We start from the raw sequence: 15,859 nt of genomic DNA on the forward strand, positions 1-15,859 counted from the left end.
ATTAGGACACATGTATGAGGGAGTGAATCCAGAGCTAGATGTTTGCTTCTAACTTTCACATTACGAGTTTAAGGTAGATGGTACCCTTCATCATCCTATTTCCAACCATCTCTTTTTTTCTTCTCTCCCTGTTACAGATGGATTTATTGAAATATAGGCTTGTGAGGTCCTGCAATGCACAGACTTCTAAACTGATTTGTTTTCCAGTTTCTATGTTTCCAACAAATAGGAATATGTTCTGACTGCAGATGATGTATTTTTTCCTCCTCCTAGACTAAGTAACTTGACAAAACAAAGATTCTACTTCATTTTCAACTACTACTGCTATCTCAGTCTCAAATGCCAATTTGTTCTCGTTGCACATTTAGCTGCCTTATGTATGGATGTTCTGGACGCTCATGCTCCAACTATGAGCACTGGAAATAAAGTGGCTGACATAAGAGACTTTCATTCTTATATTCTTTTATATGACAATTGAGAGCTTGAGGTGGAATGAGAAGGAAGAAGGGGAAGAAACCAAAGAAAGTAGTCAGACAGTGGGAAATGTTTCTGCTACTTGGCAACAAGAAGCTACAATGCCAATTATAAAGTTTGTCCTGGACTGAAACAGAGCAAATCAAGAACCCTTCCCTGGGGGCAGACTTCACAAGGGCTTTCTATGGTTTAGACATTTTCCCTGCAGTTGCACACTGGGCTTAGTTTTTCATTTGCTGCACATGTAAGGGTGACTGGAGAAAATACCTACAGGTACTAGAAGAAGATTTAGAATCATGCGATTCTGATGTGATTTACAGCAAACCCTAAAGTTATGACAGCAGTTCTTTTAGGATACATTTTTGTGTAGTGAAGTCAGATGCTGATTCACATTATGTTTTCCCAATAAATTCTTTTTTTTTTCATTATAATGAGCCCTGAGATTAAAACCTTCACCTCCATGTGGAGACTGTTCCCATAGCATTGTATTTTTAAGTTCTGAACATTCAAGTAATAAAAAGTGATCTCACAATCACATGACACTGAAATGTGGCTTTACCAGGAGGGCTCCGTAGCCTCTAGTTCTTTCCTCTACCATCCTTAAAAGCCTGCCAACATGTTGAACTCAACATGCTGCCACAGAACACAGGAACAGCCTACACTCACTCATCCCTTGCCATCTAGGTAGTGGCTTTCACCAGTCAAACCCAAGCAACTGCCAAGCCCAGGAGTGCCTAACAACATCATTTTTCAGAGTTAACCGGAGGCAAAACCAACCAACCAACCAGAAACCCTCCTGATTTATCTCAGAAGGATTCCAGGCAGCGAGCTGCATCTAATCAAGGTGAGTCCAGATAAAGGCTGGATAATTTATAATCTGTGAAGTGACTGATGCCGAGTGGAAAGTTTACACGCAGCTGGGAAGACACCCATGACCTTCTTACCAGCAGTCGGTACTGTGCTCCAGAGCATGGGGAGGAAAGACACTAGCCGAATTTGCTTGATGTGGTACTTAGCAGTATCTCAACATCTTCACAAGAAGCCAAATTGACATAAATTAAAAATACCAAAAAAGCTGAATGCAAAGCAAAATGATGCACCAGTGAAAGCTGGAACACAAAGGGCATGCCTTGGAAATAAGAACAGATGAGAAAAATAATCAATGAATGAAAACTGAGGCGCAGGATGTTTCAGCCTACTTGGCAGGCAAACATGTAAACACAGTCTGTTCTGTCTCCAGGTCTCTCATGGGTCTGTTGTTTTACTCTGGCATTAGCAGGATGAATTCACTTTAGGATGAAAGTCTGCTATGAGAGATGCTTCCCCCGGCACGATACCCTGATGCTTCAATGACTATTATTTTCCTTCTTCCTTAGCATCTTTTCTCCCTTCTTTTTACAGGTTTACCTTGATAAGTCAGCTGGCTAAAACCAGTGCCTTACATGGCCTGATGCTTTTGCCCTTCCCCAGACGCCCCTTCCATTCTCTTCTTTCTCTCTTGTTTCTTCTTCAAGGAAATAAGCTTGGATACTCTGCAAAAACAGCCTCAATCCATATGAACTATTTGTTTCTTTTTTTACCTCTCAAATGTCACTTTAATTTGCAAATGTATCTAACAGACTCATTAAGCCTCCAAAACAAAGCTCTACAACTTAAGAGATGCTGCTAAAAATCAAAACTCCATTTCATGTATCACATTTGAAGCACTGATGACATTTTTCCTTCCTGTATTTTAGGTAAAAGGCTTTATATACTTATACTGGAAGCTTTCTGCAAAGAGATTACACTGGGTAAGCTCTCTAAGTTTTATTGTCATGCAACAACTTACCATTGCCCAATGACAAAAGTTTATTGTCTTTAATTGTGTGCCAATTTATTCTATTTCAGTTAACAACTAAAAATAACTAACTCCTTCCTCTATCAAACTGAGGAATCTACATAAAAAGAAGTCTTTACCTTGATCTATTGAATTCAATTGCTCCAAATTTTATGTTTCACATGCATTTGTATATATCTGTATGAAAAAAAGTTTTTGTACCTTGGAAGTTCAGTAAATTGGTTCTCAGGTAAAATGTCTCATTTGAAAATAATTATATAGATATGTGCAATAGAATTAAACATTTACTGCTGCTGGGGCACTTTCCATTAGTAGGTAGTGATGGATAGCACATTTCTATTCATGCCATATGTTTCTACATATGTCACAGTAAAAAGCACTCCAGTGACCCACTATTTACAGAAAGAAGACAGAAAAAAAATCACAGGATATGACAGTTATGGTTGTTTAATGTCTACTCAAAGTCATTGCAATAATTATTACATGTGCCACTTCTAAGACAGAGAGAAGAGAGGAAGGGGGAGAGTGGGCAGAGAAGCCACCCTGTACATTTGACCTTAATGAGACAGGCTATGAATATGCATAACGATTTCTCAAAGTGTTTGAAGATGTGCAGCTTTAGGGAAAAGAACTGTACTAGAAAGGGGATAGGGTAAGTAACACTCAAATGGAGCCATTATGCTTGCAGCTATTTGGAACCTGAAATGAGATAAAAGCCACATCACAGAGGCATAATGACTTCAGGACCAATAAAAAGAATTAACCGACATATCTTCCGGTAAAATAGATTATGAAACTTTTCAGTTCTGCTTTGCATCAGTGGACTAAATGATGAAGCAGAAGGAACAGCAGAAAAGAGACTATGATTTCCCTATCCTCAGCATAAAGCCTCAAGGAACTACAGAAGTGATGGTCTGCCTCTCCCACTCAAGTCCCATACAGCCATTAGGATAAACAACTAAGTGTTTACGGTCCCTGTGCATTGTTCCTCTACTTATTCCTTACCCTCTGGCCTGAAAATTCTTGCAGGGCAAACACACAAGATAATATCAGGGTAAACTTACTGATGTAACACCTTTTTCCCTACCTCCTGGGCTGAGGGGGAAAAAAGAAATGTTAAAAATAGGGAGTAATAAGCTTATTTCTTGTGTCTTTCTCAATGGGACTGAAACAAAAACTGTGAGAGGAAACTGAATCAAACCTCAGGATTCAGAAATACAAAGTGACACAAAGAGCCATGGGGTGAAGCTGTAATATACTCGAAGTTTACATCTTCCAATATATATTTTAAAAGAGCAGTTCTTTCCACTACTATTACTGTTCTAATGATGGTTCAAGAGAAAATGGGAAGCCTCAAACTGCATCCTGAGATAAGAATCCTCCATCTTTGGAAAAACATGCTGCAATGCAGGCTCTAACTCTGCCATGTGGACCTGTCTCTGAAAGAAGGTAAAATCTTGGCCTTAAGATGACAGAGCTTTGGAAGAGTTCTCTGTTTGCCCAAGATGACAAGTTGGGCTAAACTGAACAGCAGTCTACTGGTTAAATATGCTACATCACAGCTTTGTGGAATATTTTTCTGTAAATTCATTCGCAAAGTTCCAACATTACAACTCTAAACAGTTTCAATACTGGTTTTAGTAAAAGGAAAAAAAAAGCTTCCTGAAACTTACATAGTTCCTATTGATAAGTATTTGGAAAACTACTTAACATCTATTGCAATGCCCTAGATTTTGAAAAGCTGTGTTACTGCAGCAGGTATAGATACCTAAACATGGGATCTCAACGTTTTAATTCCACTATGAGCACATAAAATGCGAGTGCTTGGTTCTTCTTCCCTATCGAAACACAGCACTGTGAGTATGAGGTTTATTTAGAGAAGACAAGAGAATGGGGGGGGGCTCTGGGATTTCTTTAACAATACAGAGTAGTTTACAGAGGCCATGAATTGCTGTGGGGAGCACATGCACATATGTATTTCTACGACTGACTGCATTCTTGAATTGCCAGGACATCTTAGAAATCAGAACAATTTTTACTACCACAGCAACATCTGTCAAGGGCAGGATTCATCATGACATTCTCCAGTTTACTAAATTTAGACACACTAAGGATGGATATGGATTATTCCCAGAAATATGCCCAGACAGCTGCACGCTGCACCAATTTTCTCTCTTGAAGAAAAACCCACTTCTTTTTTTTTGGCCATATTTGGGAATCCTAGCACTCTGACTATAGAACCTGTAGGCAAGATAAAAGATGAAAAAACAAGACATAATGATGAAAGAACAACATTTGTGATACAGCACCTTCAAGGGCTAAAGATGCCATTTTGAAACATACTATTTCAGTGGCTTTTCAGGATACTGCCCTTGCTCCTGAAGGTTTATAGCCAAGTGATTGTGCAGCTTGCTCTCCAACAGTTTGCACCAATAACAGCCATGTACTACTTTCACGCTTACTGTAGTACAGATTTAAGCCACCTTGTTTTAGGAAGCTGGATACTAGTTTTACTACCCTAACCTGTGGGCTTGTATCTCCAGGAATCAAAGTAGCGAGCTCCATTTTACATTACCTTTTTAGTCACTAAGATGTTCTTACTTGCTAATTCCACCCAAGTAATATGTCTGTTAGCATCCTGAATAGTAATTTAATATAGGGATGTTTAACATAGTGGGTTAACAGGAACATTCAGATTTGACTCTCAGGCTTGAGGGGGAAATACGGTTAAGGATGTCTCAATTTAAAATATTACTATCCTGCCATATGAAGAAGTGCAATGTATAAGTACTACACAGTATGTATATAGGTGATGTGCTTTAAGCTATCTGAGAACAATTGTCAGGGTAGCCTTTCCTTTGCTGCTGTTTTAGAAGCAGAGACTAAAATTACTTCTCATCAATTTTCACATATTTATTGCAGCCATTTGCATTTTAATGAAGAAATAGTTCCGTTAGGTTCTTATTTTTACAATTTAAATAGTTACACAGATATCAATGCAAAAAGCCTTCTTCTTGTAGCAAAGAGTTGCTGATGAGAGTGATTCAGTTAACACGGAAAACTCATTTTTCCACAGCGTGTGTCACATCCAAATGATGGGAATGTGCACTAAATCATCTGTCTTGGTGCTCATGATCTCCTTCCCCATTGTTGTGCAAGCGCCAGGACCTGCTACTTTATATGTAACATGAATGAGAAACACTGTAGTACTGGATAGAACTTTTTTGTGCCTGACACCACTAGAGTAGCATTATCTTCAATTTTGAGAGTACCCAAAAGCTACAGCTAGGGCTGAACACACCAGTTCTTCTGAAGAGCAGAAATGGCTATATTCTATCAGTAGTTTTTGGCACTGTTCCCTGCAGTACCTTCCTGGCTAGCTACTGATACAGTTCAAGGTGCTAGTTATGATTTAAAAAGCCCTAAATGGGTCAGGATCCACTTATTTGAAAGATTGCCTTTACACCTGTGCCTCAGAACAGACTGGCTGGCCTGTCTCCCGAGTCCAAGAAGGACTGATGTTACTCCCAGAGCTTAGATCGGGCTCCTTCTTAGGTATGTGTTGATTATACAAATGCAGACATTAATGGCAACAGGAAACAACGGTCATCTCCTGCTCTCCAACAGGCTGTCTACCTATGAGCACTTGACCTGGGGTTTGCTGCATGTGCCATTCATCCCCCTTCAAGTGAGCTTTCCCCCTCTGTCCCCCTCACTCTCTCCCATTCACAGACACATACACACTTCTGCTTGCAGGAAGAGGTACATGAACTTCAGGAACTGTGACCCCTAAAGAGGCAGAGCTGCCATTTCACCTTATGATAGTGCCTTTGCATTCACGTTGCTGCTGCTGAAGTTTGAGGACTCTGATGTACGCCAGGTTTCCAATGCAAACAGACTGAAATTCAAACTCACTATGCAGACATTTGGGGAATAGCCAGAGGACATGTCTGTTGTCTCAGTTAATCAGTATTTCGTATCAGAAAGAGTGCTGGGACAACTGTCACACATTAACAGGCCAAAGAAATAATATACTGCCTGTGCAAAAATGGACTCCTTTTTTCATTATCATATTTTTCTGCCTCAGCATGGCAACACAGATGACCAAGACAGGATATCTTCCACGAGTATGCCAAGATGGGAAACTGCCCATGCAAAAGTAGCGTTAAAAGTAGGAAGAAATCCACGCAACAACCTCAGAATAAGTCAATGTAGTCATATATATCGTGTCAGAAGTTAAATAAGGTATGCCCTTCTAACACCAGTTAAAAGGACAAAACAGGCAAAAAAGAAAGCTCCTACGGTTTGTTTTTTCCTTGTAATTAATTTCTGTTCCTTGCCTGTGGTGGTACGTGACAGTCAGCAATACCTGGACAGAAGGAAAGTCTGACACTTCTAGGAAGCTGCTTCTACAGTACTCCATGAACGACAGACACTACTGAACCACAAATATGTTGATATACAATAATTTTGCTAAATAGCCATATATGTCTACTCTTTATTTTAAATGATGATGCACCATTGAGGAAACAGAGGCCAGTTGAGGCTAATTAATAGTTGTGATTTGCAAAGCTTTTAAAATAGATTAATCACTGCCTTGCTCAGACTATACTGAATGGTGACGACAGATTTGATGACCTCTGTCATGTAAAAGCTCTCAGCAATTGTTTTTCTTTTGCTAAGAAATATGGATTATGAACAGACTCCTTCTCCCAAGTACATTAAAGAAAAATAAAATTGAATTAGCAAATACAATGCATTTACCTGTCATGTTGCAGTAAACTTTCAAAGGTCCCAGTGCCCCACTGCCATCTGGATCTATCCAGTAGTAATTTGAAGTTCTGCCCAAGTGTTTGTATGCTTCACAAGAGAGTTCATAAATAGCTGGAATGAAATAAACCACAACAATAAGGATCTTCATATCCTGGAGCAAAAAATCCATAATGACAATAAACTGACTTTATTTATATAACAAGAACTATACCCTTGAGATTAAAGTAATGTCAGTGACATTCGCAGGCAACAAAGCATCTCTCCAAAAGATACAGAAATGATTAAAAGCTTGAGGCACACAATTTGATTTTTTTTTTTGGCATGTGACGGAAAGCCAGAATAGCAAAAGAATTCCAACAACTTGGCTGGGGAGAGGGTGGGTGGGAGGGGGAGGAAGAACCAAACTTTAAGAGTATCTTTAAACCATTCTTGAAAACACTTTGGTTCAGAACTGTTTATAGAGTGGTTTAAGCTTTACATCATGAATGGAGACACTTCTATTGACACAACACACTTTTAAGAGATACACCAAAAAGATTCCCAGTTTTCTCTCTGTAAATTTTAGGATTTTTCAGGCTTTATTATAACTCAGAACAACATCAAGTTTCAAAACTGAAATTTCTCACTACATGGCATACTTGTTTCTACCCAGCTCTGCAGCTCCCCTTTTACTGATCTACATAAATAATATTCTGTTCCAGCAAGGTCTAAAATTCCCCCCTATTTACTGGAAGAAGTTTAATTGCTTTAGCAGGGGGTTTCCCTTCAATTTTTCCTTGACCTCTCCATACTGGTTTCTATTTCAAGTCATAAAACTCCAGCACAATAAAAAAAGCATTGTAGGTAGAAGCTTTTCTAGTAATTCCCATATTCTCTTTGAAACGTACGACTACTACAAACTCGTGTATTATACATGAAGGAAATAAATCATTTTAGGCATAGAAAAAGTAAAACTGGTAGTTTATCTAAATTGGTGTGTTTGTATACATATATCTAACTGGTAAACTATGTAAATATTTTTCCATGCAATATTTAAGAGGAGGAATGTCTAATGCTGCTTTGTTTTCGAAGGAACAGATGGTACAGCTTTTTTGTTTGGAATCAATCAATCAGCTGCTAAAGGAAATGAAATGTTTGTTTAACCAGACTTCATATCCACTCTAAAAATCCATCTCATTTGTTGGCAATTCTTGCAAGCAATCTCCTGGCTAAGACTGGCTTTATTTCAAATGTCCATAAGGATGAGCTGTTTCACTGGGCTCTGAGGAGTGACTGATCACACACGCATGCACAGACACACACACAGACACGCGCGTTTAGAGGCCTCCAACTATAAAGATGCAGGAGGAAAAGTGGAGCTAAGAAAGTCTCCAGTTTGGATGTGGCATGAACACAAAGCTAAAGACTGTTACCTGTGTAAGCAAATCTCCTTGTTGATGCTACAAGAGAAAGAATTTCCTGGAAGGTTTTATGTGTTCATTACAGGGTCTGATGTCACTTTTATATAAGAAGTAGACACTGTTAGACACTTTAATTGTGAAATATTCCAAGCCATTTCTCCTTCCTCCCCAAACTAAGGTCAACAAATTCCTTCATTATCAAGGAAACTCTGTGCCTGTTTTCAGACACTTCATGCAAATTTCATAAGGGATTCAGGACCAATTTTCTTCTGAAATATTTCTCTAACTCTCTCCATACCACCTAAATGTAATCACAAAATACCAGCCCTGTTCATGTACAGTTGGAGAGATAACAAGTCACAAATTTTAACAGATGCACACCAGATCAAGCCAAGATGACAAATACTGTTTATGATGTCCCCAAAGTTTGGTGTTTTCATTTTCTAAACCCTTGCAGAAACCAAGGGAGTTTTGTCTCTGTAGTATCCACATCTTTACATAGAGCCATATGACTCTAGGTTTGCTCTTTTCAAGAAGACAGGCCAACCTTTGTACAGAGGTACTACCACAGTTCAGGAAAAAGTGTTCTATGGAAGACAAAACCAAGTTACACTGGTTAATCAGACACTCAGTTATCCCTACGGAGTATTTTTTACAGGAAATTAAAGGGTTTAGATACAACATCCTTCCTTCTGTTTTTCTGGAATGGGAAACGGAGAGTGCAGTAGGTAGGTAGTTATTAGTATCAGAGCACAGAACAGGCTGCTTTTGAATATGTCAGCATTTGTTAAGCTTTAACATTATGTCGAAGACCAAACTATAGAAATTAAGATCATTCTTCAAATAAAGACAGAAAAGTGAAATATTCTAAACAAATTCAACTTGTGAAAAGTCATGAGCGTGTGGTAAGGTTTTGGCAGGTTTTGTCCATATGCAGATGCATACTTAAGGAACTTAAAAATGGGAATAAATGAATGGATGGGTTCTAGGTCAAGGATAGAAATCACTTAACAGGAGTATAGGGACAAAATGAAAGGATAAGTGAAGTTAGTATACTGACAGAATAACTGGTAATCAAGATGCAGTAGGAAACAGTGAACAATCATGTTCCGGTGTATGAAGACACTTAATGACAGAAAGAGACCCTTCTGTTGACTTCAGATGGCAAAGGGTAGCCACTAGCTGAAAGAGCAGAACAAAAGTGGCAAATAGCAGGCAGCGAAGGCAACTGCAGAGGGGAGGACAGTAAGACATGATTGCAAGACGTCACAAGTGGAGAAGATGACGCAGAAAGGGAGACAACACAGGATGACCTTGTAATTCCATACTACTTTTTAATGGGCTTTTGAAATGCTGCACAGAAAGTTCAGTCATGTGTAAGACATAAGAACAAGTGAAAATAGAAACTAAGAATCCCAAAGAAAACCTAGAATAGATGAAAGGATGAACACTGAAGGAACATTGTTTTAGAAGTCACCTGGGCATATTAAAATACAAAAGAGAAGGAAAACAGGATACAGGAAAGGAATACAGAAAAGGAAAACAAGGAAGAGATCACCACAAAAATCAAAACTGATGAAAGTTACAATAAACACGCAAAAGAATTAACAGAGCCAAGAAATTACAAGTCAGCAAAAGGCAAGATCTGGATATAAAGTCTACAGTGCTCAAATGTGAATAAGGAGAAATGGTTGCATATATCTACACACTGAGAAGGAGGCAGAGAGAGAGCTAGAGAAGCGTCTTTTAGTGCTGATTTCTTCCGGAAGATGGGAAAAAACCCACATAATTGAAGGATTGAAGACATAAGAGCAATAGATATCTGCTTTTAAAGCCAATAGAAGTAAAATGTGTATTTGCTTTCTTGGTAGTTGGTGTGGGATAATTACTGAATATGATTTAGAAATTAAACTTATATTTAAAAATGTAGCATTGCTCACACATAAAGGAAAAACGGACTTTCAGGGTAAGCTGCAGCTGCACGTGGTATGCCAGGAATTTACTCCACAGCAGTTCCTGTGGCAACATTGCTTGACGGAGGATGGAACAGAGTGGAGATTCTGCAGCCAAACTCTGTCCCAACACCAGCAGAGGTGGGAACTAGGTGGTACTTAAAACTGATAAGCTGCAAACTTGATGCCCTGAGCCAACGGCCTGTCATCTTTTGACAAAATGCTGTCCTTTGTGTGAACTTTGCTTCATTATAATGCATTTTAATATGAAAACACACCTCCACCTCCAATGCTACCCACCTCCAAAGTGAGACCACCCCTCTTTGAGCATGCTCTTTGAATTTTTTGTGGCATATACCTTTAAAAGCGAAGCGAGGAAAATTTACACCAATAACAATAAAGGTATGTATGACTAGAGTCACTCAAGCTCCACCTTGAAAGCGAAAAATACTATAAAAATGACCCAAAAAGTGGGGGGCTTTAGGGAAGACATCATCGTGGACGAGCCGAGGAAAACCCCATCAGCAGACTACTCTCGACTCCTGGGACCAGTCGACGGGCTGGACCTTTCTTCCCCCCCATAGGGACGCCTTTGGGTAAGACTTGCACTGTATCCAGTGCTTCCCCGGGAAAATTAGGAATCTCTATATAGAGTTACTTTTTACTTTTATACTTTAAAGCCAGGCTGTATTATTCATAACTTTGTCGTGCGGTTGTATACTTTATTATTTGCACGTGCTTGTGCAGACAGTGTATTTATCACCGGCAATCCACAAGAACCTGTATCTGTTGCTTTAATAAACTGCACTGTTTAAGTAGCTAATCGTAAATCTCTCACTGAACGCGACCAGCTCCCTCAGTGTGGCCGTGCTAGTTCGTGAGCACGATTAGACTGAAGGTGCAGTGCACTAGTAGTGCATCCGGAATCGTGATTATTCAACATATTGAATGCAACCGGACTGATAGTGGCAAATTGGGCATCCCTCAGAATCTAAGCCTAGCCGCACCCAGCCCCTCTAATATCTGAGGATCAGCTGGAAAGCAAGGGGGTTTATTTTCTGCCAAATTATTTTACCCTTTTTCACGCAACAGTTGGTCCAAACACAAAATGTATATACCCTTAAGGAACTTCCAGAGTGTTAAACCTCAAAAATCTTCCAAGCTAAAAGTAAAACTCACATGTGCCCTGATGTCCAGATAAGCCTTTTCTAGCATAATACATCCAGAATGGCTTCTTTACTCTTAACTTGACATGCTCTCATATTGCATTGCTGTCTACAGCAAGATGTCTACTGAGAGGTGAAGACCTAGTCAGAACAGTGATCCATGGTCTTACAGTCAGGCAAAAATCATGTACAAAAAGAATCAAAACCAGAAAGAGCTTAAAAAAAAATGCTATAGTCTTTTTAAAGTTTAATCACCTGAATAATAGAGCTCAAGCCGAGAACACCAAGTCCATTTCATGCTAAAATTTGAAAGGGCTTGTCTGTGCTGTAACGTAAAGTTTAAAAAACTGCTTCAACATAAAAAAAAATAATCTCCTTTTAACTTTTGATGTGAAACATCAAGCTTCTTTAAGCTTCTTAGTCTGTGCAGAAAAGCCAGTCATTTTAATCAGCTGATGAAGGCAACTATGCATGCATTTTGAAGTTCACCATTGACTAAGCTAATATGCACGGCAGTGGGCTTGAGGGGAGAAGTTTCTCTTAGTAAAGATTTACTAGGGAAGTAGAGTAAGGGAGAACAGCTTGGAGTGAAACAAAACCTAACAACACCCCTTGTAGCCAGGCAGACCTTAACAGCATTTGCATTTTGCATTTCTTCACAGGTTCTTTTCCACTCCTAGAACAGCTTACCTGAACCTCAAAGTGGAGGTGCTGATGGGCTGGGGAAGATGCTCATTTCTGAGTTTTTAGGATCCTCTATTTTAAACATCTGAAGAAAAGCAAATGGTTCAGAAAAACAGTTTTACAGAATAGCTTTTCCCAGCTCCTGTTACCCGAAAGTTGGGAAAAGTCAGCTTCTGTTAGAGCTCAATGGCTTTTTATCGATGGAAGCAGATGTTCTCACTCCTGTTTTACTTTGTGACTTGCATAAAGATCAAGCCAGAGTTATCCCATACAGGTGGCACAGCTGCTGGCTCTCTCTAGAAGGCAGAAGAGTCAAATGACAAAAAGGATTTACCAACTCTCTCACCCTGTATGATGTTCCCAGAGAGTTTCAGTAGCATCTTGGTGAACTACACTTTCTGCATCTATGCAGAAAAAGGCAGCTTTAAATTTAGGCCTGACAAATAGCCTCCTTCTATAAGTCCAAAGCTCATTACAAATAGAAGACCTAGCATGACAGTCTGCACTATGTGACACAATGAATGTGTTACAATATGTTTTGATTCTGTCAGTGAATGTGCCTCTGCAGGGAATAAACTCCTTTATACTGCTCCTAATACAGGAGTAAATCTCAGCTTTACAGGAGCATAGGAAAGGCATAGATTCCCAGGAGCTGATGGAATTAAATGATGGTAAAAGTGACAAAATAGGCACTACATCAGATCCACAAAGTCCAGCTATGCCTCTCCATCACTTTCAACTTCCCAGAAAAATACTGAAAGCTAAATAGACTGCAAGGTGCTTGGGTTTATGTCACTCAAGCTGCTTTCAACTCCTCAGCCCCTTAGAAAGGGCTGAAAGGACAAACAGACTAGGAAGGGGGAAGAAAGCCCCAAACTTCTCAAGAAATAGCTGCACACTGCAATGGCACACCTGCAGTTGATTTTAAAAGAAAGGAATGCGCTTCACTGGTTGCTTTATTACAATATATATTCAGAAGATCAATTGTCAAACTGAAAATGTTAATACACATATACTGTAAGCTTCTGCTCTGCCAGTGGCATTTTGTCTGTGCACTACAACAAACCTAACCTCACCCTCATGCATTCCAATGCTCTATGGTGGAGAAACATCACCAGTTTTTAAAGTAGGTTAAGTGAAGTAGAAATCTCACCATGACTCAAAGTTACAAATGAGAACAGAACTTCTAAATTCCAGATCTGCATTCTGACAGTAAGAACACATGGAGCTGCTGGTCTGCTCTACTACTTCATGTTTTTTAAAAGCCCCACAAAAAGCCACCATGATGCAACCCTACTTCAACATTCTTGTTATTCCATAGGACTACTGGTGCAATGATCAGAACCAAATCTTGTGTCTCCCAGTTTGGTAAAATTGGATATAAAACTCCTGTATTTGGAACTCATCCTTACAATGCCCAAGAACTGGAACAGTAAAATAAAGTGAACAAGTTCAGTCTCCAGTTATAGTTAAACCTGGGACATGTGTTGTTGAAGTCAGACCAAAATAAGTGTGAACAAGTATTTACTTTCACACCTCGCATTTGAAAAGTGAAGTAACCTTTTCAGATATGACAGTTATATTTGATATATTCAGATATAACAATCAGGAAGTATTGCTGAAATCCACAGGTTCACACTCTTAAAAGTGCTCTGCATTGCAATTTAGTTACATCCAATTTGTGCTAAAGCACAGCTATCTATAACAATGTTTAATTTTATATAATAAGTGTATTTTTGGTATGGAAATCCCTCCACATCATCTCCATGCATGCACACACACACTCCCTGCTAGGTAATTTTTCTGTTTGCAATTATATTGTACTTATCCTTCCTACAAACAAAAAAACACCACCCAAAACTGAAAGCTTAACTAAGATAACTGTTTACTCATTTGTAGAACCATAAACTTAAATAAGATCTTGATTATTGTGAGCTTGAAATGTTTTCTGAAGTACTTTTTGCCAGAGTGCCAAATGTTAAGAGTGCCCTTGATTATTTGCTGTTGGCAAAGCAAACGTGGTTGGAAACTTCGGCTGAACATTCCTGTTTGCCCCTTCCACCTTTTTTAGGCTGTCAGTTTACGGAAGCTCCCAACACCTTCAGCTACGAGAGCTGAAATTTAAATCAAATTACAAATCAAAATCCAAGGAGAACCACCCACCACCATCATCCAAAAAACCCTCATCAATCAAACAGTGATAGAAGGAGGAAATTAAAGCTGAAGAATGGTGACATTCTGATACAGAACTGCACATGTAAGTAAAATGTTTTGAGCTGTTTCAATACGCTTCAACTTATCTTCCCAAGTGTAAGCACACTTACCTAGAAGAGCTCCAAACCATTAAAAGCACTAAACACAATCCAATCCTGCACAGAGAAGATTCTTAGGTAGTCAAGACTTTCATTTTAGAATTTTTTCTTGCTATTTTTGCCTACCACATAATTATCAAGCACTGCTTCTTAACCATGACTAGGTTACCTCCACAGCCAGATGTTGAGCTGAGCTACTACAGGTCCCAAAAGCACAACATCTGGCATCTTCACACCCCTTCAGAATGAAACAGATGTGACTGTTTTCTGGGATACAATCATTGTATGAACCCCTGGTTTGCTCTCACAGTTGGCTAGGACAAACGCATGAATTCTAAGAGCTCAAAACTTCACCCTTTCACTGTGGCCAAGTGAGATTAGCAAGAGATCATCACACACCACACTACTATTTTACTCATGGCAGTTCAAGTACAAGTTAATAGAAGCCTAAGGGTTTAGTTCCGTTACTCTTAACATCACCCAAGTACTTCATCATTCCACTAGATGTTCTGGGAAAAGGCAGTTCAATTGCTCTATTTTAAGCAATAAGTGCCAGGAAAAAGAGCAGGATCTTTATCGAGAGCATAATCAATGTAACAGCAGAATCACATGTCTGGGATGAACCTCAAAGATCATCTAATCCATCTCCCAGAAAAGCTCAATTACATCCCTGTTGTCATTGCTGACATACTCCTGCTCCAAATCTCTCACGATTTAATTCCTCAACACACTGAGGCAGCCTAGAGCTCCTCCAGCCCTTCAGCATCAGAATTTATCCCGCTCACTCCATATCATGAGGCTGCTCTGCTGCAATTTAAACTCCTCATTCCTCTTTCTACACCCCATGAATTTGATAACTTTTTGTGCTCCTCCTTGCAGCCATCTTTTGTCTATTTGCAGATACGAATCTCTTCTCTATATTAAAAAGGCCAAGTTTATTCATCTTGGCCACAGGTTGTGTTTTCTAGGTGCTAGGTTACTCTTGCTCTGCTCTGGACTCTCCCATTTTTTCATGAAGCTCAGCATACAAAAGTGGACAATGCCCAGCATATTAGGATTTGCACATCCCACAAGTTATACTTCTGATAATTCACCCCAAAATAGCGTTGTCCTCATTCACAGAAGCACATGCAGTGAACTACAAGGTAAATAAGCCAGCAATAAAGCCCACTTCTACAGAACTGAAAAAACCCCAAACCCACAACCCCAAACCAGAACAGCAGCTTTCCTCAACCTCTGCTGCTACAGTTGGTTAATCCCT

General features: G+C 39.3%; 1 protein-coding gene across 1 annotated transcript in view; it reads right to left on the minus strand.

Annotated features, from left to right (window-relative positions):
- The window catches only part of CNTNAP2 (contactin associated protein 2), a 1,011,284-nt gene that overhangs the window by 315,785 nt on the left and 679,640 nt on the right, over positions 1 to 15,859 (minus strand). Inside the window, exon 12 of the mRNA XM_030508582.1 lies at positions 7,076 to 7,195. Coding sequence (XP_030364442.1) covers positions 7,076 to 7,195 — 120 coding nt within the window. The remainder of the gene's footprint in view (positions 1 to 7,075; positions 7,196 to 15,859) is intronic.

Source organism: Strigops habroptila, chromosome 1, assembly GCF_004027225.2.
Source record: "Strigops habroptila isolate Jane chromosome 1, bStrHab1.2.pri, whole genome shotgun sequence".
In the NCBI taxonomy this organism is placed as follows: Eukaryota; Metazoa; Chordata; class Aves; order Psittaciformes; family Psittacidae; genus Strigops; species Strigops habroptila.